The sequence below is a fragment of the Zootermopsis nevadensis genome, unplaced genomic scaffold, assembly GCF_977971745.1.
Source record: "Zootermopsis nevadensis isolate Lab colony 2312 unplaced genomic scaffold, Znev_1.0 Znev_ptg000010l, whole genome shotgun sequence".
NCBI classification, from domain to species: Eukaryota; Metazoa; Arthropoda; class Insecta; order Blattodea; family Termopsidae; genus Zootermopsis; species Zootermopsis nevadensis.
Genome location: NW_028259142.1, coordinates 8,761,434 through 8,786,797, shown reverse-complemented (window position 1 = coordinate 8,786,797; position 25,364 = coordinate 8,761,434). Strand labels below are relative to the sequence as shown.

The 25,364-nt window shown below is 39.3% G+C and overlaps 1 protein-coding gene and 1 pseudogene across 2 annotated transcripts; both read right to left on the bottom strand.

The window, feature by feature from the left end:
* Positions 1–1,469: 1,469 nt before the first annotated feature.
* LOC110837212 (cytochrome P450 4C1-like) lies at positions 1,470–5,568 on the bottom strand (annotated as a pseudogene).
* Positions 5,569–8,514: 2,946 nt separating this feature from the next.
* On the bottom strand, positions 8,515–25,334 carry LOC110837214 (cytochrome P450 4C1). 2 transcript variants are annotated; one of them, XM_022079100.2, is made up of 13 exons: positions 25,251–25,334; positions 23,456–23,592; positions 19,613–19,802; positions 19,077–19,183; positions 18,585–18,675; positions 17,604–17,789; positions 16,694–16,763; positions 16,084–16,210; positions 12,108–12,189; positions 10,806–10,915; positions 10,305–10,373; positions 10,062–10,230; positions 8,515–9,495 (listed from the first exon to the last, which is right to left on the bottom strand). In XM_022079100.2, the coding sequence occupies exons 3-13, from the start codon at positions 19,785–19,787 to the stop codon at positions 9,137–9,139; spliced, it is 1,545 nt and encodes a 514-aa protein (XP_021934792.1). In that variant the 5' UTR covers positions 19,788–19,802; positions 23,456–23,592; positions 25,251–25,334; the 3' UTR covers positions 8,515–9,136. The 2 variants fall into 2 exon arrangements, with proteins under 2 accessions (XP_021934792.1, XP_021934793.1); XM_022079101.2 differs by having other exon boundaries at positions 25,175–25,262.
* Between the last annotated feature and the right edge of the window lie 30 nt (positions 25,335–25,364).

The window sequence follows — 25,364 nt, the reverse complement described above, 5'->3', positions numbered from 1 at the left end:
TCGATTCTTTGAATATTTTAAAAATATTTTTGAGGGACGTTTCCTTAGTCAGAACGGAAACGTACGCCATGTTGTCGCGCGTGTGTGTTCCGTGTTGGTAAGTATAGTGCCTGATTTTCGTTAACCAGAAAATGGTGTATAGCTTCCTCATTTTATAAAATCCTGTTACCTTCATGACGGTGACTGGGTTAATCTCCGAAACGTTGGTTGTTAGCTCAATAGTGACACGGCTGATCGCCCGAGAGGATTTTGTAACATGCGCTGTGAAAGAGTGAAAACATCTTACGTAACTTTCTCATTAGTATAGTTTAGCTCTTTAGGTTCAGTTTATACGTTGCAACAGTAAAGCTGTCCCACTTTATGCCATGTAGGCGCCTGGGGGGAGGTGAATGTCAGCATCACGCCCCGGCCGCGTTTCACCCCCGGGAAAGTATCCCGGTACCCATTGGACAGGAGCCTCTGCCCCCTTCGGGGATCGAACACCGGTTGTCCAGCCTGTAGTTAGTAACTATACTGACTGAGCTATCCCGGCTCACGATATGAACTTGATACTTTGAATATTTAACAAAACCTTAGAGAAGTTGAAGCTAAAAGTAAACACAAAGAAGACAAAAATCATGGTAGTAGACAAACAGAAAGATGGAATGAAGGCAAATATAAGAATAAATAGAACAAGGTTAGAAAAAGCCAAGGAATTCTGCTATCTGGGGAGTGTGATTGGCACCGAAAACAAATGCCTTACCGAGGTCAAAGCAAGTGTTTCAAAATAACAGGAACCTATAATTACTTAGACACATCAGTATAGGGACTAGAAAGAAATCTGTTAAAACCTTCGCTTGGAGTGTGCTGACGTATGGATGTGAGAACTTGACTAGGACAACAAGAAAAAACAAGACTTGAGGCCGCAGAAATGTGGTTCGGAGAAGGCTAACAAGAACAAGTTGGGCCGAAAAGATGAGTAATGACCAAATATTAAAAGAAATAAAGGAGAAAAGGAAATTACTGAAGGCCATAGGAAAGAGAAGAACGAAGCTCCTTGGGCACATATTGAGATACGACACCTGCCTCCAAAACATTTTTGAAGGTAAGGTGTTAAGGAAAAAACCGAGGGGACGACCAAGAATGTGGCTGCAGCGACAAGGCCTGGCCTTTAGGAATTGTTGATGATGATTAGTACATGGAAATGACGCATTGATAAAAGGGCGAAACTGAAGTTTTGAATCAGAAGTAGAAGTGTTAAATTCCCAGAAATGTTTAGTCGCAGGGGAAAGAAGGGGGAAGAAATGAGGATAACAAGTGAGGAATCGCATGAATGGCGTTTCAGTTGTGAAGAATTCGCCAAAATTTACCTCTGTTGGTGAGTGACGGATTCCCGGACAGGGGAATCCCTGTCACTATAACATAAAACACTCACGTAGGTCTCCGTCTAAAGTTCTCATTATTGTCCGATCTCAAAACAAACTGCAACATTCAGGTTTTCCTTAATTTATATATTTACTAATTCATCGGCATTGTCGTCGATATTTTACATTATTACCTTGTCTTTAAACTCATATTTTTTTCCCGTTCAGATTCTTTATTTGTGATATAATTTTAATTGTACGATTACAGAAGACACGGTATGACGAAAACGGTTATCTGGCAACCGTCACGTGTCATTGCTCGACCTGGCAGTGATGACAAGCCTCAATCCTTTCTCTGGTCTCAGCACAAGCTCGCTTTAAGAGAGCCATGTCTTCTCTCTTGTCAAGGGAACGCAGTTCGTAGTGACGGAGGATGTAGGACAGCACCGTCTTCTCCTCCAGCAGGGCGAACTTCTGTTCTATGGAGTTCCTGGGACCGGCACTGAAGGGAATGTAGGCGTAGGGGTGTCTTTTTGCTGCCCTCTCCGGCAGAAAGTTGTCCGGGTCGAAATTCTCGGGTTGGGGAACTGATCGGAATTTCGATGGATGCTGTACATATGCAGAATAACAGAGCATTCAGCCGGAAATTTATACTCGACTGCAAAATAAAGACGCAGTGTTGTCAGTGTGAACAGTCAAGCTCAATGTTTGTATAAAAGACCGTGAGAATGGCGAAACACGCTAATTACACACTTAGTATGACCGTGCATGTATTATTTGGGTTCCAAATAATTTTCCTGCGTGTACGTAATTTATAACTCGTCACGTGACCACGAAGACTAGCTGGTTGGCGGAGGGGGGAGGAGTTTCAGAGGTGAAGTGGTTGATTTTACAACCTTGAAGATGAACAAGTTTTTCTACGGCGCAGTGATTTAACGAACAGTGCGGTAGTCTGCATATTGAGCCTGTCACGGGGCAGGCAAATCCATTACGTAAAGAATGTTTAATTTAACATGCAGCCGAAAGTACAGCATTGTCATAACCAAAGGCGACATCAGCATAACAGTGCGAACGAGTAGTTTCCTAGTCTTCCTTAAACGTAGCAGAGCGTATCATCTGTCAGCGTCAGCGTTGTCCGATGCCGGACGTGCTAGCTGCCGCGAACACCACTTTCGGTTTCCCGGAACTTTGTTGTCAGTCGTCGTCCAATTCGGTACTTCCTTGTCAGGATACGCGTTCGCTAAATGCTTCATGATCAGCAGCAAACGATTTCGATGCGAAGTGATGTTCGCGAATACAACACGTTCACAACTGGCATGAGCAGCGACCTAGCAACAAAGTTAACCTTCACCCGTGTCACGGGGGGGGGGGGGGGGGGGTAATAGGTTGGACGTGCTTCTGATATTATTTTTGTACTGTAATAAGCGGTTGTTGGGTTTCGTTTTAAATGGTACACTCTGTATAATGAATTGCAGTGTTATCGCCGAGACAATATTACGCAACATTTTGAACTCGCTGGCAAAGAGTTATCTCTGTCTTCGCTGATCACGTGAGCATGTGTTAATTACTTCGCCAACCGTTAAACTATTCGGATGATAATGCACATACTTTGACTCTTCAGCTGACCCTGAATTATGACGCCATAGTTTTAAAATTCCGTCTCATATTTCAACCACATTTCTTGGTCAACTTCTGTTTTAAAATATTCAGATATTTTATGGATATATCACTGAGTATTTGAGACTTCCGGTCTGCTATCCATAATGCAAAGATTTAAATATACTCACAGTACTATAATTTTTACCTGTTTTTTACGTGTAAAAGTCTGCCTGTCGTGTGTGGGAAGATGGTACGCAGACGGCGTGTTGGGGAAAACTGGTTGGGGGGGAAGTGTCATGAGGGTGGAGAAAATTCCACGTTGAGCTCCATAATTTGTACTGTTCGACACTTATTATCAGGATAATCAAATTAAGGACGAGATGGGCGGGGCATGTAGCGTGCATGTAGGATATAAGAAATGTGTGTAAAATTTTGGTTCGATAAGCGTGAAGGGAAGAAACCACTCGGAAGACCTAAGTGTAGGTGGAAGGATAATATTAAAATGGATCTTGGGGTAAATGGGTAGGAAGGTTTGGATTGATCTGGCTCAGGATATGGATGGATTTAATAAAAGACTGTGAATTTATTTAACTAGACGCTCGAACTGTTGGCATTTCAAGGACTCTGTTTGACCCAGATAGGTGTAATGCATCCTTAGAAAACGTTGTGCAAGTTACCTGTATCACAGTGGAAGAATGATCTAAGGAGCATGTTATTTCAAATCGCATTAGTGCAACAACGACGTACGTTATTCGGCGTGAAGAACGTCTTCTGAATCTCAGAGTACTCTAGTAATGTTACTGTAATGTATAGTTCAAATTACGTTCTTCCTATTAGATTACCTATCTTTACGTCTTTGTTGAGTTATCGTGCCACGATGGGAACACTGGGGTACAATCTTAGGGAATCCTTGATGACCCTTTCAAGGTACTTCATCGTGGCAGGGCGGTCACACCCTTCGAAGATGCTGCCTTGTTCGCGGTACGCCCTGTCCTGTGGGCACAGTATGAAATTAAATTACACAGGAGCACGAACACTGTTGCATAAGCGCTTGCCAATCTAATCAGGTAGGTAGTTGCCTGTATGTCTGGATGCAACCCCAGTAGGAACACAGCCCAGCACACCCCAGCGCTACTCGTGTTGTGGTCCTGGGGAACAAGTGTCAGTGTTATCTTATCAAATTTATCGCATCAGAAACTCCGTGGAACAGCGGCGTTCTTGAGTACCTGATGCAGCGGATTCCGGTAGATTGGGCTATCGGTTAATCGGGGCAGCCGCTTAATTAGGCCGAAGTGTTTTGGTCCCGATGTGTCCCAGTTAACCGGAATCCACTGTATTCCGTTCGGCTAGCCAAGAAATTCTCCGTCTTTTATGGAGCCCGAAGATTCGTTATTGTATTTGTAGCCTCAGCTAACGAGCTAAATAACCAACTAACTAACCGAGTGTGTTTCACTATGGACATGGGAGAGACACGAAGACAAAAGAAGACCTCAATGCGACTAGAATGAACGTAATTCAATGTGAGCCTAAGGTTGTAACAGCAGCTGACTATGACACTGAAGTGTTAAACTGTCACGTGATGGCTAATTCGCAACATTCCTGATTTTCTGACCGACCGTTGCCCTGGAAACCGACATTTCAGAAAATTTCTCGTCTTGCTTTTAGTTCGCTCCATAGACATCGTTAACAAAGTGTCTGTCTTCTGGGTTGTAGCGCCGCGTAGCCTGGTATAAGTTTACCGACGTCTTAGAGGTCCTTGCTGCCTCCATCATCAGGGCGATGAGTCAAGCCCTGATGATGGCGGCAGCAAGGACCTCCGAAACAACCCAGAAAACATCATATTGTACAAATTCAGTACAGATTTGTAGACTTATTTTCCGAAATTCGGCTGCTCTCTCTGAAATGAAGGATCATTGTTGTGGATGGAGATATTGTGACGTCGCAGAGCGCTAGTTGACGCACCTCAAACATGAATGTGTCCACTTCCTCTCTTCTTCGTCCGTCAGCTTGACGCCGTCGAGTGACGCCTCCAGCAGAAGATACGGTAACACTTCCCTCTTTCTGTTGCCTTGAAACATGAAAAAAGTCTCGTTTCATGAACGACGACCTTGTGGGTTGCAGGCATAGCCAGTTGAAGTTTGATGACGGAGATAGTGTTTTTCCGAAACACGGGCATGCAGCCAAAATACTTCACGGCCTTGCGACTTAGGGCGTCGTCAGAACGTCAAATACTGCTTAGCTTGACAAGGGTCAGTTGGTTAACACTTTTTAATGAAATAATCGCTGTTTCCTATCATTATGAGAATCATATCAAATTTACAAATACACTCTGACTTCAAAATGTTTGAGCAGATGGCACGTAGAGTTACCGCTAGGTTTTGAATTGGCAACTGAACCTGTGGTAATAGAAGCCAAAGTTTCGTCTCTGTCACAACGAACCCCGACAGTGGATCCTGTCCAGTGTAGTTGACCCACACTCACCAACAAAAGCGTCCTCGTCAGGAGACGTGGTTGGGGATCTGATGGACGTGTTCTCAAGTTGAGACTTGCGCTCTCTGAGCACCTGTAAATCACATGCTACAGGGAGTTTCAAAACATATAGAGTGGTGCAGAATTCAGGGCACATTTTAAGTGGTGGTGCACATGAATGTGGTTGTTTCTGTACGATTTTGTATTTGATCACTTTTAATGTCTTAAAATATATCCCAGTAATTTTAGATTCCTTAAATGTGCCAACAAATATATCGAATAAACAGCCGCGGGCATTTGATAAGGGGTGGTCCTCAAAACGTGTGGTTGGGCGGGTGGCCAACAACTGCATATCGAAAAAACAGCTCGTTGCGAAATTTTATGCGAAGTATGAGACCTGGACAGTTTCTGTGGATCGAGACTGTCAGTGGAAACTAATTTTAGCCACTTGCATTGTTAGTATCTTGTTTCTCAAACACATACACACACACACACAAACATATATATATATATATATATATATATATATATATAGACATTAAAATATCAAAATATAATCATTAAAATATCAAAATTTTGTTTATCAGTCAGAGTTATGTGCTGAGATGGATGAGAAGGTATAAAAATTATGAACCGCGTTAAACAATGCCGTACCAGATTTATACGTAGTTCATTTGTCGAGAACCAGCGAGGACTTTTGAAATGTATTATGCGTGATAAATACAGACTTACTTTAAATCGGCTTAAAATTTGCAATTATAAATTTATATTTCTAACAACCATCCTTTCACTAATTATTAACAGCTCTGAAGTTTAATGTATTGACATTTTTCATATAATTATGTTATTGCTTTCCTGCTCACGTTTAAGATTTGTGGATTCTGGAGGGAGTGGGTTCAAATCTCGGGTTGGCTACCACTATACGACTGAAGCATGTTGTGGTTCTCCTCAGTTCTTTCAGGCTAATTCAGCAAATAGTGTGTTAAATTATACGACGATCCAAGCGGTTTGTCATCCATGAACCATATGCCATTCGATAATTTGACGCTTTGTAATTTTCGTAATTTAAGTGTCGTCAAGGAAACAAGGAATCGCAATAAATGTGCGTCCTATTTACTCACGTTGTCTAGTTCCGGGGATTAGCTTTATAAATGACGCTGTTCAATTATCGCCGTCACAGTGATCAAATGCTGGAACTATAAGTTTTGTTTGGCTGAGGAATTCAAACACTGAAGTTTCTTGGGATGCATAAATGTAGATAGAACGATAATATTAAAACTGATGTTAGATAAATCTGTTTCAAAGTTGTGAAACACGTAGTATTGTGTTTACATTACGTGAACGCATTGATAAAGCTGTGTGTTTAAAAAACACTGAAGTTGTTTGTCAACTGATTTGCTATCTCTCATGTATTTGTGTAAACAGAGGTGACAAGAATTCGCGCCTGTGGAAGTGAGCAGGCCTGTTCCAAGCCACTGATGCAGAAACCTGTAGAAGCGCCCTTTGTCCAGGTGCTCGCTGCTCTTTAGAATCAACTGAAAGGCGGATGAATCAAACCGAGGAACAAATACAGAATGCCCCTTGAAAATATTCAAAATGGCCACCGTCCGTGTCTTCTGTTAATACAATATACGGGTATCGATAACTAGGTTAAGTTTGACCTTCAGAATTCTCAGAATTTTGCAGAAAACTTGTTTCTTGACAAGATTTTTCTTAAGATTAATTGTAATCAAATAAATATTTTGAAGATTTCATTTTCAATATAAACTGTTTGTTTTATGTGTTATTCATATGTACGATCTAAAGCTTTCACAGTGACGAAGTACAGTGAAATTTTTTTGGGCTACCAGCCATGTTAGGTTTTTGAAAGGCGAAAAGGTGTTTTAGCCTTTCAAACACCTGTCATGGCTGGTAGCCTTAAGACGAATTCATTAAGGGCGTATTCGTATGCTTAAATGCTTTTTGTTTCTTATTAAAAAGAAGTAAAAGGAAAGCTGTCCTACTATACGCCATGTAGTAGCTTGCGGGGGGAGAGGTATAGTTCCTTCTCATTCCTGACCTTGGCACTAGGTCGTGGTGAATGGTCAGCATCACGTCCCAGCCGAGCTTAACCCCCAGAAAAGGACCCCAGTACCCACTGGATAGGAGGCTGGGTGGGCTCCAGAGCCGGTCTCGATGCAGCGGCTAGGAAACACGTATAATTAAATAACGAGTTCTACAAAAAGTATTATTTTACGTTGACATTCACAAAACGTTATGGCAAGGACAGCCGGTGGTCTTAAGGTTAGCCAATACAGTGTTTCCTTAAACTTTTAGTTAGGTCTGACAGTTCCTTGCAATAACAGGCTAGCATTTATAAACTATTGTTAAAAAGTGGCTCGCTCTTGAGTAGAGCTTCACAAATGATATGAAGTCTTGCGTAGCTGAAGACATGCCAGTCTATCAAGAAGGACTCTGCTCTCAGAGAAAGAGGTATGCAGCGTGTGCTTGGGATGGAAGATATAAGAAATTTGTAAGAAATTCAGCTTGAGATACAGAAGGCAAGAAACCGCTTGGAAATCCAGGCATAGATGAAAGGATAGTATTAAAATAGATCTTATAATATTTATACATATTTTTGGAACGTAATGTAGATATATGACTGTATGTTGCGGAACGTGTTTGTTATGCTTTACACTAAATACGACATAGAATTTGGAATTCTTATGAACATTGTAAATAAATTAATGACTTCTTCTCGTACAGCCCACAAACTGGTTGGCTGTGCATGCAACACGTTACGGTTTTTTTATTACTATGAGCTTTTATATCATACGTTATTGATCAAGTTCTCAATATAAGCGCTAGATTGCGCTGATGTTGTATTTTACAAGTACTGCTGCCATTTGCTAGATTTTGGAAGTAGCAGCGTATTTCTGAAGGTTGATTTTTATGAGAAGTGTTAAAATCATCTCTTCATGTTCCGGCCTCCTAAATTGACAATGGTCTATGAAATACTGAATTTATATATTATTGTCTGAAATGTGGGATAATGATGATGAAGTCTGGATTTGGGAGGAGAAATTAAGGGTCATGGGCTAGTTTATGTTTCATAAAAAAGATGTGCATGAAACAGCATTTTAATTCTTAAAACAGCATCTTAAAGAAAAATGCATTAATTACATGAGTGTAATGCTTCAGTCAGCTGTTCTATGTTGTAAGTTACCTACAGGAAAATCAAAGATACCGATGTGTATATTTCATATTTCTGTCACATTATGCCAGTGAATTTATGTGAAGCGTGAATGGGATACGGTTTACACAGTAAGCAGAGTTTACTCAAAACAAACTAAAAAGAATTACCGTACATGTTTTTAAAATTCATCATAAATATTAAAACCAAATTTTGACTGGTTTAAGGCTCCTGATATCTCCCAAAGAAAAGGGAGTTAAACGGTATGAAGCGTGGGTGACCTCTGGTGGCATACCTTCATACCAAAGTTTGTTCAGCACCAGTGTTGTAATAAAGCAGCTAATCAGACTACTCATATTTATATATTTTTTGTCCATTTGTTTCACTTTTCAAGTCTTTTATGATTTCAGGAATGCATTATGTAGGAGTGTTTTTTATTTTTTTAATATAAGGTTAGGTTAGGTTAGGTTAGGTTAGGTTCACATCAATTTCTTCATCCGCTCTTCCTTTCTGCTGTTTTCAGGTCATGAAGGAAACACTACCTTCCTATTTTTTACATCTTACTGCTTCCTGCATTTCTAGGTGTGATGATGAGACGGATTCCACCTTGTGGTCTGAGAATTAGCTCTGATATTAATGTGATATTCTCTCTCTTGTCAAGGGAACGCAGTTCGTAGTGACGGAGGATGTAGGACAGCACCGTTTTCTCCTCCAGCAGGGCGAACTTCTGCCCTATGCAGTTTCTGGGACCGGCACTGAAGGGGGTGTAGGCGTAAGGGTGTCTTTTTGCTGCCCTCTCCGGCAGAAAGTTGTCCGGGTCGAACTTCTCTGGGTCGGGGAACTGATCGGGGTTCCGATGCAGGTTGTAAATTTGAATGGTCAACATACAACCTGCTGGGATGGTGTAATCACCTGGAAAATTATGTTGAATGCTTGATTTCAATATAAATTGGTTTACTTTTATTTATGTTTGGAGTATGGTATTGATAGAAATACATAGTACTCCTCACTAGTTCAATAGATTTCTGTTTCTTTATTTAGTTTCTTAGCCAGTTATTAGCTGGTAGTGTTATTGTAATTAGGTACTTATTCATTATGTAAACAACCGCCACGGTGGTCTAGCGGTTAGAACGCTGGGCTTGTAATACTAAGGTCCCGGGTTCGATTCCCGGCGGTTCTCAGATTTACAACTTGGGCAAGGCCGTGTTCCAGGCATCACGGAGTTTTCCTCCGGGGTTTCCCAGGTTTCTCCGTGGCATCACAACAATTACTCCACTTTCATCATCATTTCGCAAAAAGGGGGTCACAGCAGGAGCGTTAAATGTCGCGGTCCCGGTCGAACTCATGTACTAATGGGTCGGGAATCCAGCTAATCACCAATGCACACCATGCTGAATGGAGTGTACTGGATACGAAAAAAAAATTATGTAAACAAATGGTATATCCCTAACTTTCAGATAAGCAAAAAGAGACTGTACCTATTTCGATATCTTCATTAAGACGTCTGCTAACTACTGGAACACTGGGATACAATCTCAGGGACTCCTTGATGACCCTTTCAAGGTATTTCATCTCGTTGAGGTCCTTCATCGTTGGAGAGCGGTCAGATCCTTGGAATATGCTCTCCTGCTCCTGGTACGCCTTCTCCTGAAAGAATTCTGTATGATAACGTTTGTGATATAAAATCTTTGTTCAGTTTGTGCTATTAATGACAGGCTTACCTGCACATCAGGGTGGAGTCCCAGCAAGTAAACTGCCCAGCAAATCCCAGCACTTGTCGTATCATGGCCCTGTGGAGAAACACACGGACCACGTTACTGATGAGGATATTTTAAAAATCTGTAAGAGCAGACGCAATTCGTAATCTAGTGCAGAAACGAAAAACAGCTGATGGTCATTTTCTTTATAATTATATTTTCTCTTTATAAGATTTGGGTTTCTCATAATGGTGAGGGTGTCGATCCTGTTCCGTATTCGAACACTGTGTGGTCTTCTGGGTTAATATCATTGTGGTGTCAGCCTATGAGCGTGTACAGTGTCATAATCCAGAAGAACAACACTGACTTATATCTTTCAGTTTATTTATGGTTTCTTGATAAGAGACCCCTGTGATCATCCTTTTGGGAATGCGAACTGAGTTTTAAATTGGCCTTGTCATTCTGGAAACATTAAATTCAGTATATTTGCTATTTCATTAGACTCAACCATCAAGTAACAGAAACCTCAAACATGAATGTGTCCACTTCCTCTCTTAACTCTTCATCTGTCAACTTGACGCCATCGAGTGACACCTCCAGCAGAAGATCCAGGAACGCTTTCCTCCTCTTCTTGCCTAGAAAATTGGAACATGTTTTCCTGTTATTAAGGGCTGAGGGCTCAGGTCTCCACCAAACTGGCACAATAAAAATCTAACCCATTTTCCCTTCACTTTATTGCAGTTCAGCCAGCTCCATTGTATTTCAGGAAAACGCAGCAGCTTATTGTATTATTACATCATATCATTGGGGTGATTTAAATATGATATCAATTACACTGTGTTTCGTTTGGTTTCATTATAAAGATGGCTGTCTTCTGGATTGTAGTGCCGCCATGTAGTCTGATAGACTTGTATAAACGTTTCAGTGGTCTTTGTTGCCTCCATCATCAGGGCGATGAGCAATGATGGAGGCAGCGAGGAACTCTGAAACATTGATAAACGTCTGCTAGACTACACAGTGCTACAACCCAGACTGACTGCCGTGAAAACCTCAAATCCTACTTATTTAATTATACTTTATCATCTGTGTAAATTATATAGCATTGAATGGGAATATGATTTATTATATTCATCTGGAAGGCACATAAGGAAGGAAGTGACTGTGGCCTGCTCAGAAGGTGTTTGGAGGAACTGAGAAAATTGCAAACACTTGAATCCTGAAGCAGGAATGTTAGCCATTAAATAATTAAATTTTTTTCACATTTTTAAGCTTCTGTATTGGTCACAATATTAGTGTTATTTAGTCTAATGGCCTGTCTTTTAAGATAATAGAGATTTAAAAACTCGATTTGTATATATCAACAATTTATACAAACACTGTCAGTGTTTCTACTTTGTACTTGGATGGTATCCTGTCATTGTCTCGTCAGAAGAACCAGAAATTGTGGCCGATTCTCTTCTCTTAATTTTCACCAAACCTAGCTCAAGTGGTCAGCTATCCTACTTTGTATTTGGGAGATATTGCGTTTGATTGTTCATCTACCTTTGTTTAAAAGTTGTGGACAAAATATTAATCGTGAAGTCTGAAGATAAGAGACTGCTTGGAAGATCAGTGCACAAATTGGGATATATTAAAGGGGATGTTAAATAAATACAATGTGAAAACATAGATAAGATTGGACTGGCTGAGGATATGATACAATGGTGGGCTGTTATAAAAATGGTAATGAGACTTTTAGGTCCGTAAAAGGGAATTTCCTGACCAGCTGTGTGACTCGGTTTCTCAAGGACACAACTCGGTGGAATTAGATTTAATAACATTACCCACCCATGGCTTCATCATTGCTTCCTGAAAATTGATCAGAGTTCTCTCTGTTGATCAGCATTTGGACTTTACGTTCTCCAATCACCTGCAAAGAACAGTATACATTTACATGGTAAAGTTTAGTTAGCATGTTTGAGAATGTGTGTTATGTTTATTCTTAGGTGCATTTGCTATTTAGTAATGAATGTGATTTGTTTGTGTATGGAAAGGCTTCCAAAAATATATATAGCAAGTTGCTGAACTAACTAACTGCATGGAGTAGGGAACTCTTCAGAGCCTAAGATTCCACTTTGTTACTCAAATTTCCAGCTTCTCATGGAACCCAAAAATTCAATGTTGCAAGGGACTGTCAGCCCCAACTGAAAGCTTGAGGAAGAGATTTTATTGGCTAACCTTAAGACCACTGGCTGTCCTTGCCAGCACGTTTTGTGAATGTCAATGGCGAATAATACTCTCAGTATTACTCATTATTTAATTGTCAAATCTAAAAGTTCTTGACGACGATGATGATGAGTCATTTGAAAAAAAATCTTCTTGGATATTATCCATCATCTAGTCAATAAAATATAAAACGTAAAACGACGTTTCGTAGATGGGGCTCTATCTCCGTCTTCAGGTTCCTACTCAGTTGGGCGCACTAGATAGAGCTATTCCCTATCTCCGGACAAAGTAAAAAGTGAAAGGCCGGAAAACAATAACACCACCACAACATCCACCCGTGGGACTTAAAAAACAGAAATAGTAGAAACAAATTAGTTAAATACGAAAAAGCCAAATAAAACAAAGACTCACAAAATGTGGGAATAAATACCATGGAGATGGAAAACAATGGTACTCTTCCGTTCCTGGATGTTTTTGTTATGAAGAAGGGTTCTAGTTTACTTACGGATGTTTATATGAAACCCACACATACTGGTCGTTATTTAAATTTCAAATCTAATCACCCACTCCACGTAAAAAGGGGAGTGGTTCACAGTCTGGTTAATAGAGCTAAGATCACGTCAAAAGAAGAACGATTTTCATAGAGAAATTAAGATCATCAAACAGGATTTGTCTCTGAATGGGTATCCTCGCCAGTTAATTGAATCTATTATTAAGTCTGAAGAGAAAGTTGTCAGTGGAACCACGGTTCCGGAGAATTTGACGTAAATACGTCATACCTGCTTTACAATTGAGTGAAGTTTGATTAAGACATTGCTTATTTAACTTGAATTAGTAAGGCTTCAGATGGGTCTGTGGTAGATGAATGTAATGTAAGGTAATGTAAGGTAGGGTAATGTAAGGTAATGAAAGTTAAGGTGGGGTAAAGTAAGGTAAGGTAAGTTAAGGTAATGTAATGTAATGTAAGGTAAGGTAAGGTAAGGTAAGGAAATGTAATGTAATGTAATGTAATGTAAGGTAAGGTAATGTAATGTAAGGTAAAGTAAAGTAATGTAATGTAAGGTAAGGTAATATAATGTAAGGTAAGGTAATGTAATGTAAGGTAAGGTAAGGTATTGTAAGGCAAGGTGAGGTAAGGTAAGGTAAGGTAAGGTAAGTTAAGGTAATGTAATGTAAGGTAAGGTAATGTAATGTAAGGTAAGGTGGGGTAAGTTAAGGTAATATAATGTAATGTAAGGTAAGGTAATGTAATGTAATGTAAGGTAAAGTAAAGTAAGGTAATGTAAGGTAAGGTAAGGTAATGTAATATAAGGTAAGGTAATATAAGTAATATAAGGTAAGGTAATGTAATGTAAGGTAAGGTAATGTAATGTAAGGTAAGGTAATGTAATGTAAGGTAACTATGTAGGTAACCATTGTTGTTTATTTGTTGATAACAGATGACGTTTCCAAGATAACATAACAATGAAGTTACACTTTTTCGTTTCCCAGGTAACGTAACAATGAAGTTTGAGTTTCCTAGGTAACATAACAATGAACTTACACTTTTTCGTTTCACTTTTTGCCGAATGACACTGACCCGAAAATATAGACGTATTTACGTCCAAAAACATCCGGCCTTCTCCTGACAGAACATCTCTGGGTACGGCAGTTATCCCAGATGTCAAAAGTGTTTCAAAAGGAATTTAGAAGAATTGGGAACCGTCATAATTTCAGGACGATTTTTAAAACCGGCCACACTCTCCGTGGTTTATTGATGTCCATGAGACCCAAAACAGTCGAGAGGCAGACTAGGCAGTGTGTGTACGGGATCCCTTGTGAGTGCGGTAGATGGTATATTGGCGAAACTAGCAGAAATCTGGAGGTACGCATAAAGGAACATAAATATAACTTCAGACAGGGTCTGCTGGAGAAATCTAGATTGGCCCAACATGCGTATGAAGATCATCATATCTGTTGGGATGGAGCCAGGATGTTACTAACAGAACCTAATACCGTCTACATAAAATACAAGGAGGCGGCACACTTGCCAATCCTATCAGCCAACCTACTTTGGATTTATCTCGTATTTGGATTCCGGTTATCTCTGAAGAAGTCCAAGTTGTGCATCGAGTTTCAAATTAATGGTCATATGTATTTATTTCCACATTTTGTGAGTCTTTGTTTTATTTGGCTTTTTCGTTTTTAACTAATTTTTTTCTACTATTTCTGTTTCTTACGTCCCATGGATGGATGGTGTGGTGGTGTTATTATATTTCGATCTTTCACTTTTTACTTTGTCCGGAAATAGGGAATAGCTCTATCTAGTGGGCCCAACTGAGTAGGAACCTGAAGACGGAGATAGAGCCCCATCTCCGAAACGTCGTTTTACGTTAGACGATGGATAATATCCAAGAAGATTTTCATTCAAATCATTATTTATTCACCTTTAGAAAGAGGGTCAGGAAAGTAATTACAAGCTAGGGGTTATTAAGTGGGGATTAGATGGTGATAAGGGAAGTGAAGTGTCTTAGTCTCCAAGTGATGAAGGGCTGTAGTTGTTTGGGATAAACTTTTCATGTACTGAGGGCGGACTTTATATTCTACTCTAAGTATTGTGATTAATTAGTGGATGTGTGTTTTTGTATTGTGTGTCAGTTGTTTTATTTTGAGTGTGGTATGTTGTATTGTTGTGTCTCATTGTTTTGTTGTGTGAGTGCATTAGTTCATGACGTATGTAATTCATTACTGTTCTTGTCTTATGTCTAGTTGGTATTAATTTTTAAGTTGAGTACTTTAGGTTAGATGGTTCTGTAATCTTAAGAGTTGTTTTATTTTGAGTGGGATGTGTTGTTTTGTTGTCTTAGTGTTTTTGTTGTGTCTTATGTTTTTTTATTGTTTTGTTCTGTCTCATTGTGTTGATGTATCTCATTGTTCTGTTGTGTCTTATTGTTTTTGTTGTGTCTTATATTTTCTGTGTCTTATTGTTTTGTTGTCTCATTGTTTTGTTGTGTCTCATTGTTCTGTTGTGTCTCATTGTTTCTGTTGTGTCTTATGTTTTTTGTGTCTCATTGTTTTGTTATCTCATTGTTTTGTTGTGTCTCATTGTTTTTGTTGTGTCTTATATTTCCTGTGTCTTATTGTTTTTTGTCTCATTGTTTTGTTGTGTCTCATTGTTATGTTGTGTCTTTTTGTTTTTGTTGTGTCTTATGTTTTGTGTGTCTTATTGTTTTGTTGTCTCATTGTTTTGTTGTGTCTCATTGTTCTGTTCTGTCTTATTGTTTTGTGTCTTATTGTAGGTCACTGCCACCGAGTAAAAACCCATTTGCAGTCAATAATAAATAATAATAATAATAATTGTTCATGTTTAAGTGTTTCTTCCTTGTAGCTGGCGTAACTAAAAAGGCATCAGTCTCTGGTTTTGCCATTTGCAAGTATCCACTCAGAAATCCAATCCCTGTTCTTAATTCGGTCAACTGAACACAGTTGTATCATCCATTATATACGTAGTGTTGTTAGACAATAAAAGGTTTCCAGGAGTTAAGTTTTAGACATATTTTGGTAAACGATAAACAGGAAGTTACTGACATAGATAAAAATAATTCTGTCTGGAGCGTACCTTCTTAGTGAATCCATGCAGCACTTTTAGACATACATCATGGCGCCTGCCTGATGCAGACAGCTTAAAAATGAATTCGGGATGCAGCCATGGATGTAATATTCGCTCTACTACAATTTCACTCATGCTGAAACACATCATATTATGACCTGAAGAAACTAACATTCACTGAACCCACATTTATGAAGGGATGTGACTTGGTGTACTGCTAAGTGTCAACAAATTTTTTCACCTGGCATTGGTTGAACTTACTGGAAAGTGTTACAGGTAATTCTTGCCAAAATGTTGCAAAATTAAAAGAACTGTATAATACACACTGCATAAGAAAGCTATTTTAAACTGGGACACTGGGAACGACCTGTTCTTCAAGTGCCTGTACACCTTTACGCCTTTCAACCACCTCACATGGCTGGTAGCCCAAGAAGAATGCATTATTCTCAGTCACTATGAAAGCTTTAGATCGTACATATGAATAACACATAAAACAAACAGTTTATATTGAAAATGAAATCTTCAATGTAATTATTTAATTACAATTAATCTTAAGAAAAACCTTGTCAAAAATCAAGTTCTCTGCAAAATTCTGAGAATGTTGAAGGCCAAAACTCACTCGTAAACTGCCTTCACATACTCTGAGTTCCCATCATCCTGTGCAAATATTGGGGTCCCCATCGCAGTCTCTGGAACACATAGCACAACACGCTTCCCATCAAAACACTGTGCTCCTCCATAGATCTATCGGCATGTTAGGTTACAGCTGGTTCAATTCAGAATGGGGTACTGTGAAGTATGTCGGTATGTGAAGAAAATATTTAACTTTGTAATAGTATCAGAACAGAAGAGTAATTAAAGATATAATGAACTCAATTAAAATTTTAGCATATGTATTCATGATTAAAATGCAACAAATAATGATTCTGCCTATTCAGTTTGTAGTTATAAGACAGTTTTATTCTGTATTCTTGTGATTGTTGGCAGTTAGAGTGAATGTACCAGACATGTAACATGGATAAGGAATGAGGAACACAAATCTCTGGCATGTGATTCATTTAACGATAGAGCAATCACTTGAATGATATAGATTGATTTTAAAAAAATAGCTTCTGCTGATAACTTTTAATTTATTTATTCGTGGTTTCTAAAACAATGCCATAAGTACCTCATATTATAGTGTTTGATGACACAGTGATCAGTGGATTATGATGTGACAAAGATGTGTACGGAAGTGGTTGTGGCCTAATTGTAAATATTATCTTGGTATTTACCAGAAGAGACTTAGAAAAACTGCAAAGCACCTTTGGATAGCCAACCGCTGGTAACTCCCAAATATGGCATATGGGTGTTAACCACTCTGCTGCAGTCTTCAGTCTGATGAAAACGATTTGACTCATGAAGCATATAACAGTTACTTATTTCATTATTTTGTCTTAGGAGTTCTGATTTACTACTATTTGATGTGTTTGAGTTTACAAAAATTTGCAATTTATTAAAAATTGGTAAGTTGGCATTCAGTCACTTGCCACAAATGATGTCCAGTGCGCACTTAGTGATGTAGGGATATACGTCGAAGCCCTGAGATCCGACTTCCTTCTGCAGTTTGCTGACTAGAATCTCGCTCTTCTCCGAGAACACCTCCACGAAGCTGTCCAAGATCTTGAAGTGGAAAGTCGGCGTGATCATCTTCCTGTGGGAGTGCCATTTCTGACCTAGATAAGAAGTGTTAGAGGTAATGTTATCTCAAGAGTTCATACTTATTCTAACCAAATATTAAAATGACAATAATTCCATCACATCATCAAATTCACCATGCTAAATATTAATATACAGATTTTGAGTCAGGAATATAAATATATATATATATATATATATATATATATATATATATAAAGAATACTTATCTGTATTCTTATTTTGAATGGGTAACAAATTTAAGAGGAATGTGGTACTAACATAGAAGAACATTTCAACGCACATCATAAACTCCGCTCTGTGTATCAAATACTCGCGATTGTCTCTGGGCCACTGTAATGGTAATTAGTTATTGATGTTATGCAAAAGTGGCAGAAGATTATCTCTGTAAATTTTAGATGATTGAAAATGGAGGCATATTGTCTTAAATGAGATACAAAACAAGTTTCCAAATGTGGAACACTGCAAGATATTTCCCTTTCATGTCAAAGGTGTATCTAAACTCTTGCACTATGCATGTTACAAATTTTAGTTACCTGTGCTTAGTTAAGAGCTACAGCATGAAGGTATATGGGGGCATATGCTATGCATAATGTAGCTGGCTGTGTGTTGCACTAGCATACTGCAAAGAATTTAACCATGTAGTAGTTGGTTGGCAACCTTGTTTTTGTTGGCATTTAAATCCCCTGTTACCATGTGACAAGGGCTGAAGCAGTCAGAATGAAATATGGAATAAACACATTTCTTACATCTAGTAGTGTGTGCTTATCTACGTGTGATAGTGTCTAAATATGGGAACTTGTGCCACGTACCTGTAGCAGTGAGAAGTCCAGTACCAAGCCATCTGTGAAGGAACGTGTACATAATGGCCTTGTCCAGATGTTTGCTGCTTGACAAAACCACCTGCGTATTAACACACTGTACTGTAATATCAGAGTTCAAACCTGTGTTGGCAGACAGTGGTAATTTTAATAAAGGATTACAGATTTAATTGATAGGTTTGAATGGTAATAGGAGTAGCAGGTCATCCAGGTGGTAAAAAATTGATGCTGAATTTTATTTGAAAAAAGGTAGGATATTTCATGGTGAAATTCTGTGTTCTCTTAAATTCGGATACTACATTGGTACAGAAATTATTTTTGGCATACAGAAAATATAAATTGCTTTGGAATGTTAAGTTATGTGCGCATTGCTGCTTGCTCATTTCAAAGAGCTTTTACATGCCTTCAATGACATCCTGACATTCTGTAGTTCAGGTGCTTATGTTAATTGATGACTAACACTTGTAAATAAAACTGACTCACTTCTACGTGCTCAGGGCGTGTGAGATTGATATCAGCCAAACGACCAATCCAGATGCGAAATATTGGACTGTGCTTGTAGATGATCTTCTGTCCCACTTCAAACATATCTTGAGACAACAGAAACATAAAACAGACACTTCAGGTTTCCACTGCTCATTGGTCGGGATCAACCTTGAAAAATGATTCAAGAGTTTCTGCTAAAACTTTAGTAATACTTTGTGCTGCATTTTTGACACAGTGTAGTGATGTGATGAACAGAAACACAAGGTTGATTCTTATGGCATCATATTATTAACGTAATGAAATACCATAATATATGACTTTTATAACATATAGCATATGTATGAGGTATTATTGACAGGTATATAAAGCAGCTTTCCAGTAAAATTACTTAAATACACTAGGGTGAAAATTTAATTACATAGGGTTCATATCTATTTGTTTATAGACCAACTTCAGTAACACGCCGTAATAGACACACTTCATTGTCACAATTCTGCTTTTGTGCAAGCAGATACATATATTTCATTTCTCACCGCTTCGTTTCGTGAAGATGAACGGCAATAATGAACCAATGATGGGGTATGCACGAGGCCCAGGTATCTGATCTATCATTCTGATGAACTGAGCTCGCTTAGTGTTTCTTGAATGTAGAAACAAGGCACTTAATAATAGAATTACTCCACAAAGTAGCAGGCTGAAGGTCTCCATTGTAAAAGTGGGTTCCTGGAAACAGATGACATACATGTATGAAATTCACAACAAAAAGTAGATAAAAGGAACTCATCTTTTTGTGTAGAATCTACGTAGTTTTATGCTTTAATGAGTTGGAATTAATTACACTAAATCACCACTGAGCTGTATAAGTTCAGCAACTATTATGAACTAGTTTGATCTTTTCTATAACTTGCATAAAATGGAAGAACTTTGCTAAATATGGTGAAAATATGTTCTGAGAGTATCACAGTTCCTTTTGTTTGAATACTGACCGTGTGAAATATTTTTCACGGACTGTACCACTGTCGCCAGTGAGATGTGTAATATGTGGTGCCTTTCTGCTTGTTGTTCGGTAGAGAATAAAGCATGTCAAAGTCGGTAGATATGACTTTACCGACGTCTAAACATCTCTTATAGCATGCAAATATAAGATGTACGAGGGTGAGTCAAATGAAAACCGTAAAACTGAGATAAAAATTCGAAATATCGCGCCATTGTCCTATAAGTTGGCAGACATATTACCAATGCCATAAAGCGTATCCTATAGGTGGCAGTATAATGAAGACAAATATAACGCCATCACAGTGCCAGTTTGAAGATGGCTGCTCCACTAGTTATATGCACGAAAGAAGAACAACGTTCTGTAATTCGTTTTTTGATCAGTGAAGGTGTAGGTTCAGTATGGTGATGCATGCTTGTCACAGCAGCAAGTATACGAGTGGAGTAGGAAATTCAGAAATGGTGTGACGTCTGTGGCAGACGCTCCTCGCCCTGGTCAGGCGCACAGAGTTGTGACCCCTGAGTCTATTACATCAGTTGAAGCCCTAGTGATGGAGAATCACCGAGTGTCGGTGGATGAAATAGCCGAAATTCTTAACATGAGTCACGGATCGGCACACCATGTCATTCATGATATGCTCCAGTTTCACAAAGTGTCTGCAAGATGGGTGTCACGGCAGCTGACTCCAGAATTGAACCAACGACGTGTTGACGCCTGTGAAGAACTTCTGCGGCGCCTTGAAGCAGAAGATGGTGGCTTCATTTCGAGAATCGTTACTAGCGATGAAACTTGGGTGCACTACCACCAACCGAAAACAAAGAGAACGAGCAAGGAATGGCCTCATTCCTCATCACCAAAACCCAAGAAGTTCCGGACGCAGCCGTCTGCAGATAAGAATATGCTGACTCTCTTTTGGGACGAACGAGGCGTACTCTTGGAGCACTACACGCCTCGGGGGAACACTATCACCAGTGCCTCATATCCAGATCTCTTAAAGAATCATCTTCGACCTGCAGTCAGATCAAAGCGACGTGGACTTTTGACTAGAGGTGTCCTTTTACAACATGACAATGCTCGGCCCCATACTGCCCGTGCAACAGTTGCAAAAATCCAAGACCTGCATTTCGACATCCGCCATACTCACCAGACCTAGCCCCAAGTGATTATCACATGTTTGGGCCACTCAAAGAGGCGATAGGAGGAAAGAAGTTCCGTTATGATGAAGAGGTACAGCAGGCGGTGCATGAGTGGTTCCGCAGACAACCACAAGAATTTTTTTCTAGAGGAATCCATACACTTCGTAAATGCTGGAGGGCCTGTATTGAACGAAATGGAGACTATGTAGAAAAAAAATTGATAGGCAGTGTCGGACACTGTCTCAGTTATTTTCGTGAAAACGTCAATCGTGTACGAGGTGCGATCGGAAAGTTTCAAGACTGTGTCAATAGAGGGCGAACCGGATGTAGTGCGAGCTTCTGCCGCTAGGGGGTGCGGCCTACATTCATAGTGAATCAGTGTGCCAGCCGGCATCATCGAATTAGCATTTGTTTCTTAGTTACGGGCGTTTTGGTAGTGCATTACACCGACCCGCCTGCGATTTCGGAATGGCGGATTTTCATGAATAAATCAAATTTTGCCAAAGACTCTCCAAAACGGCTACGGAAACCTATGAAATGCTAAAGCAAGCATTTGGGGAGTCCGCAATGGGTCGTGCACAAACTTTTGTGTGGCATTCACGTTTTAAAAAAGGCCGAAACTCTGTCGATGATGACGAGCGTTCTGGACGACGATCTTCGAGCACAACGCCCGAAAATGTTACGAAGATTCAGCAGGCTATTCACGAAGATCGACGTCGTACCATCAACGACTTGTGCGACATTGTTGGGATAGACTATGGGACCTGTCAGCTGATTCTAAAGGAAGAACTCCATATGCGACGCGTCGCAGCCAAGATTGTGCCAAGGCTCCTGTCTGAGGACCAGAAGCAGAATCGACTTCTCGTTTGTCAGGAGCTCAAAGATCTTGCAAGAACCGACCCCAACTTCCTTTCTAAGCTCCGTGTGACTTCTTCCTCTTCCCAAAGATGAAAATTCAGCTAAAGGGAAGGAGATTTTGGACGATAGAAGAGATTCAGGCAGAATCGCAGATGGTGCTTGACAGGCTGACAAAGAAAGATTTCCAGGGATGCTTCCAGGCTTGGCAGCGGCGCTGGGATCGTTGTGTTCACTCCCAGGGGAACTACGTCGAGGGTGATGGATGAATTTAATACCTGAGATAAGTGTACGGGTTTTTATACGCGCAATCTTGAAACTTTCCGATCGCACTTCGTATAGTATATTGAAATTAAACAAAAGTTTTGTTTTTTAAAGTAGTTGTCGGCCCCGGTACAAGTCCAATTTTGGGCCCCCGTCGCCATATTGGGTATGCCAAGTGGGTCCGATGGGTCTGGGTCGACCTCCATTGCACTCTCCATCTCATCAGCAACGAAATCCACATCCATACTTGACCCAGGCTCGTCAGATGCCGCCTGAGTTGTCAGAGCGCGCTTACGTTGCCTATATTCGCGGCAGTACTGCGCGTTGGTTTTGGGTCTGGGCCCGGCGTTTTCGGTGTCATTCTCTTTGGAATTTTGTGCTCTACGCATTCGTGCCCGATTTTTGTAATTCTGGTTGTACTTTGCCCTCATATATCGCGACAATTTAAGAAAATCGGGAAATTTTCAAACTTTTTCAAATTCACAGCGTCGTATCATTTTGAGTTTTTGAGATACACACTTGGAGGCCAGGATGAGTGTCGAATCCGGAATGTCGAAAATCGTAAGTTCACTTTGCGCGTGCGCAGTTCGCGACGTCCGGCCGCCACTAATGTCGGAGCGGTATTGGCACAAACTTTCATCCTTCCTCTTTAAAACGAGACTAAGATGGCGGCGCTATGTGTATTTGTAGCCGAGGTATTGAAGTTTGAAATTACTTCGACAGAAACTGTAGCTCATTTGGGCGCGATTGCCTCCCCACACCCGGCATCGATTTTAAAAGCGTTTTCACGTCAAAATCATATAGTTGTGTGTCACTTTCATTCAATAAATTAAATTTAAAAGAATACAGGTTTTCATTTGACTCACCCTCGTATAAGTGCTGGATTTCATATTCTCAGAGCTGAGCACAGGAAATTGAAATAGAATGCGAAGTGTAAACAATGAAGTCACTACACATAAATAATGCTTGATAAGAAGAATGAATATGCGTATGTCAGTGGTGGATTGCTTTATGCATCAAAAATAATTAAAAAAATATGATTTCCTACTAGGAAAATTGAATATTTCTTTTATAACTTTATCAGATATAAAATACTTCTATTCTAAGTAAATATGACATCTACTCACCCGATGGTATTTCTTCACTATATGATGTATGGCAAACCACTTGGTGTGGAATCCTGGCTTCTTTGTACACTTGTCAGAATAAGACGACTTTTATCTCCTGCCTCCTTTCACTATTACAGGGTACAACTACGATGGAACTAGTGGAAAGAATAAGGCTTCAATGACATCCTGACACAGTTTGCTAGTACAAGTTTGGCTACAGGTCGCCTAAAATTGCGTAAAATGCATGGCGGTCTCATTCCGACATCGGAACGCAAAGGGTTAAATTATTTACAGGTGCCATTGAAAGTCATAAAATAAAAGTTATATAACCTAGAGATTTATGTTTATGCAAAATATGTGAGCATTTTTATTTATAAGTTATAAAATGCATGTGTTAGAAGGCAAGGTTCTAAATTTCATCTTTGACATTGAGTCTCAAGATATGTCTCTGCTTTCAATTTCATAAATATTAAATATGCATTTTCACTACTTTTGCACATCTTCAGTTTTTACTAGATACTGGCACAACAGATATTGAATTCTAGCACAGCATAAACAGGAGTGTGCGTCATTTTGTGGTCACTATTGTGATGGGAGCTTTACACACAACCGTTAAAAATTAGTGATTTAGCAAAGAGATTCAGAGATTTAAGTCGTTGCCGTGTTTATGAATTTAAATATACAAATATATTTTTACAAACAATCAGTTTCATAGTTAAAGTTATTATTCAGTTAGTTTCGGAATAGATAGAATTGAATATAATTCCACAAGAGCATTTCATTATTATTTTTCGTATTAGTCATTGTGACACTTTCTAAACGCTAGTATTCGTACATTTTGAAAATCAATCTTCAGAGTTTCATAATTACATTGCAGACAACTAATTTCAGTACAGGAAGCCCTGATTTATGCCTGGGATGCGTTCCTGGAGGAACCGGCGTAAATTGAAACTCTTTATAATGTAAATTATTGGGAAGTCAATGACATGCGTTCCTGGAACCCAAACATTGATGAGTAATATAATGGCATTGCATTTGAAGCTCTGAAATAACGTAAATAAAATCAAGGGAATTTAAAAAAAATATATTTTATTCACTTACAATCGGCAATTCGTTGGTCCCCGCGATTGACTGGGATTCTTTCATGTGACTGATGTGTACAGTCATCTCTGCTGTTAAGCGATAGTTGCATTCATGTAAGACGCCGACCTATAGAAAATCGCGTAGTAAAAATAACCCCGGTACCTTCGCAGAGGTTAATTGAAAGTTCAAAGCGCCAGGAATGAAAATGCATAAGACCAAACTCGCATATGCAAAAGTTTGCATTTTACAAACAGCTTTTACCGATTCATCGATCTCTTTGGAGCAAATTCGCGTTAACGACAGAAACGAAATTGCAGAGATGATTGTATTTATATTTTTTATTCAGAATCGGCGATGTAAGAATTACGATTTAGTATAAGAATCAGTACGAGAAACATTGTAAAACGTTATTAATAATAGTAATTTTTTTCACTTTTTGACTTGCTGGTTACAAAATCGGCGTTATTCTGAATCGGCGCAAATTGAGGGCTACTTGTACACACATTTTTCACGTGTTCTGTTTGGTGCTTTAGAATTAGATAGAAGTCTATGAGGTAACATACCTGACCATATCCTTCATATTGATTTTTATGTAAATATTAAAAGTAGTTCAAATTTATTACTAACGAAAAAATTATGTGTGGCACCACTTACTTTTATTTAGACTACAATATAGAGATGTAACACAGTACATTGCGTCTGTAATGTAGATGTTTGAATTTGTACATACCGTGATCTATTGTGTGTTGCTACTGACTAGTACATATCAGACAGTGTTATCAGTGTGTAGAGTGAAGTGCAACTGTCATAATTTTTTCTCATTTCTCATGATAACATAATTCCA

Excerpts from the sequence above, each read along its gene's own strand:
- LOC110837214 (XM_022079100.2), bottom strand. The coding sequence starts at position 19,787 with ATGGAGACCTTCAGCCTGCTACTTTGTGGAGTAATTCTATTATTAAGT. Across the intron at positions 16,211-16,693 it reads TATGTGAAGGCAGTTTACGA|CATGAGTGAAATTGTAGTAG; the intron begins GTGAGTTTTGGC and ends GATGTGTTTCAG. Across the intron at positions 10,374-10,805 it reads TGGACACATTCATGTTTGAG|GGCCATGATACGACAAGTGC; the intron begins GTTTCTGTTACT and ends GTTTCTCCACAG.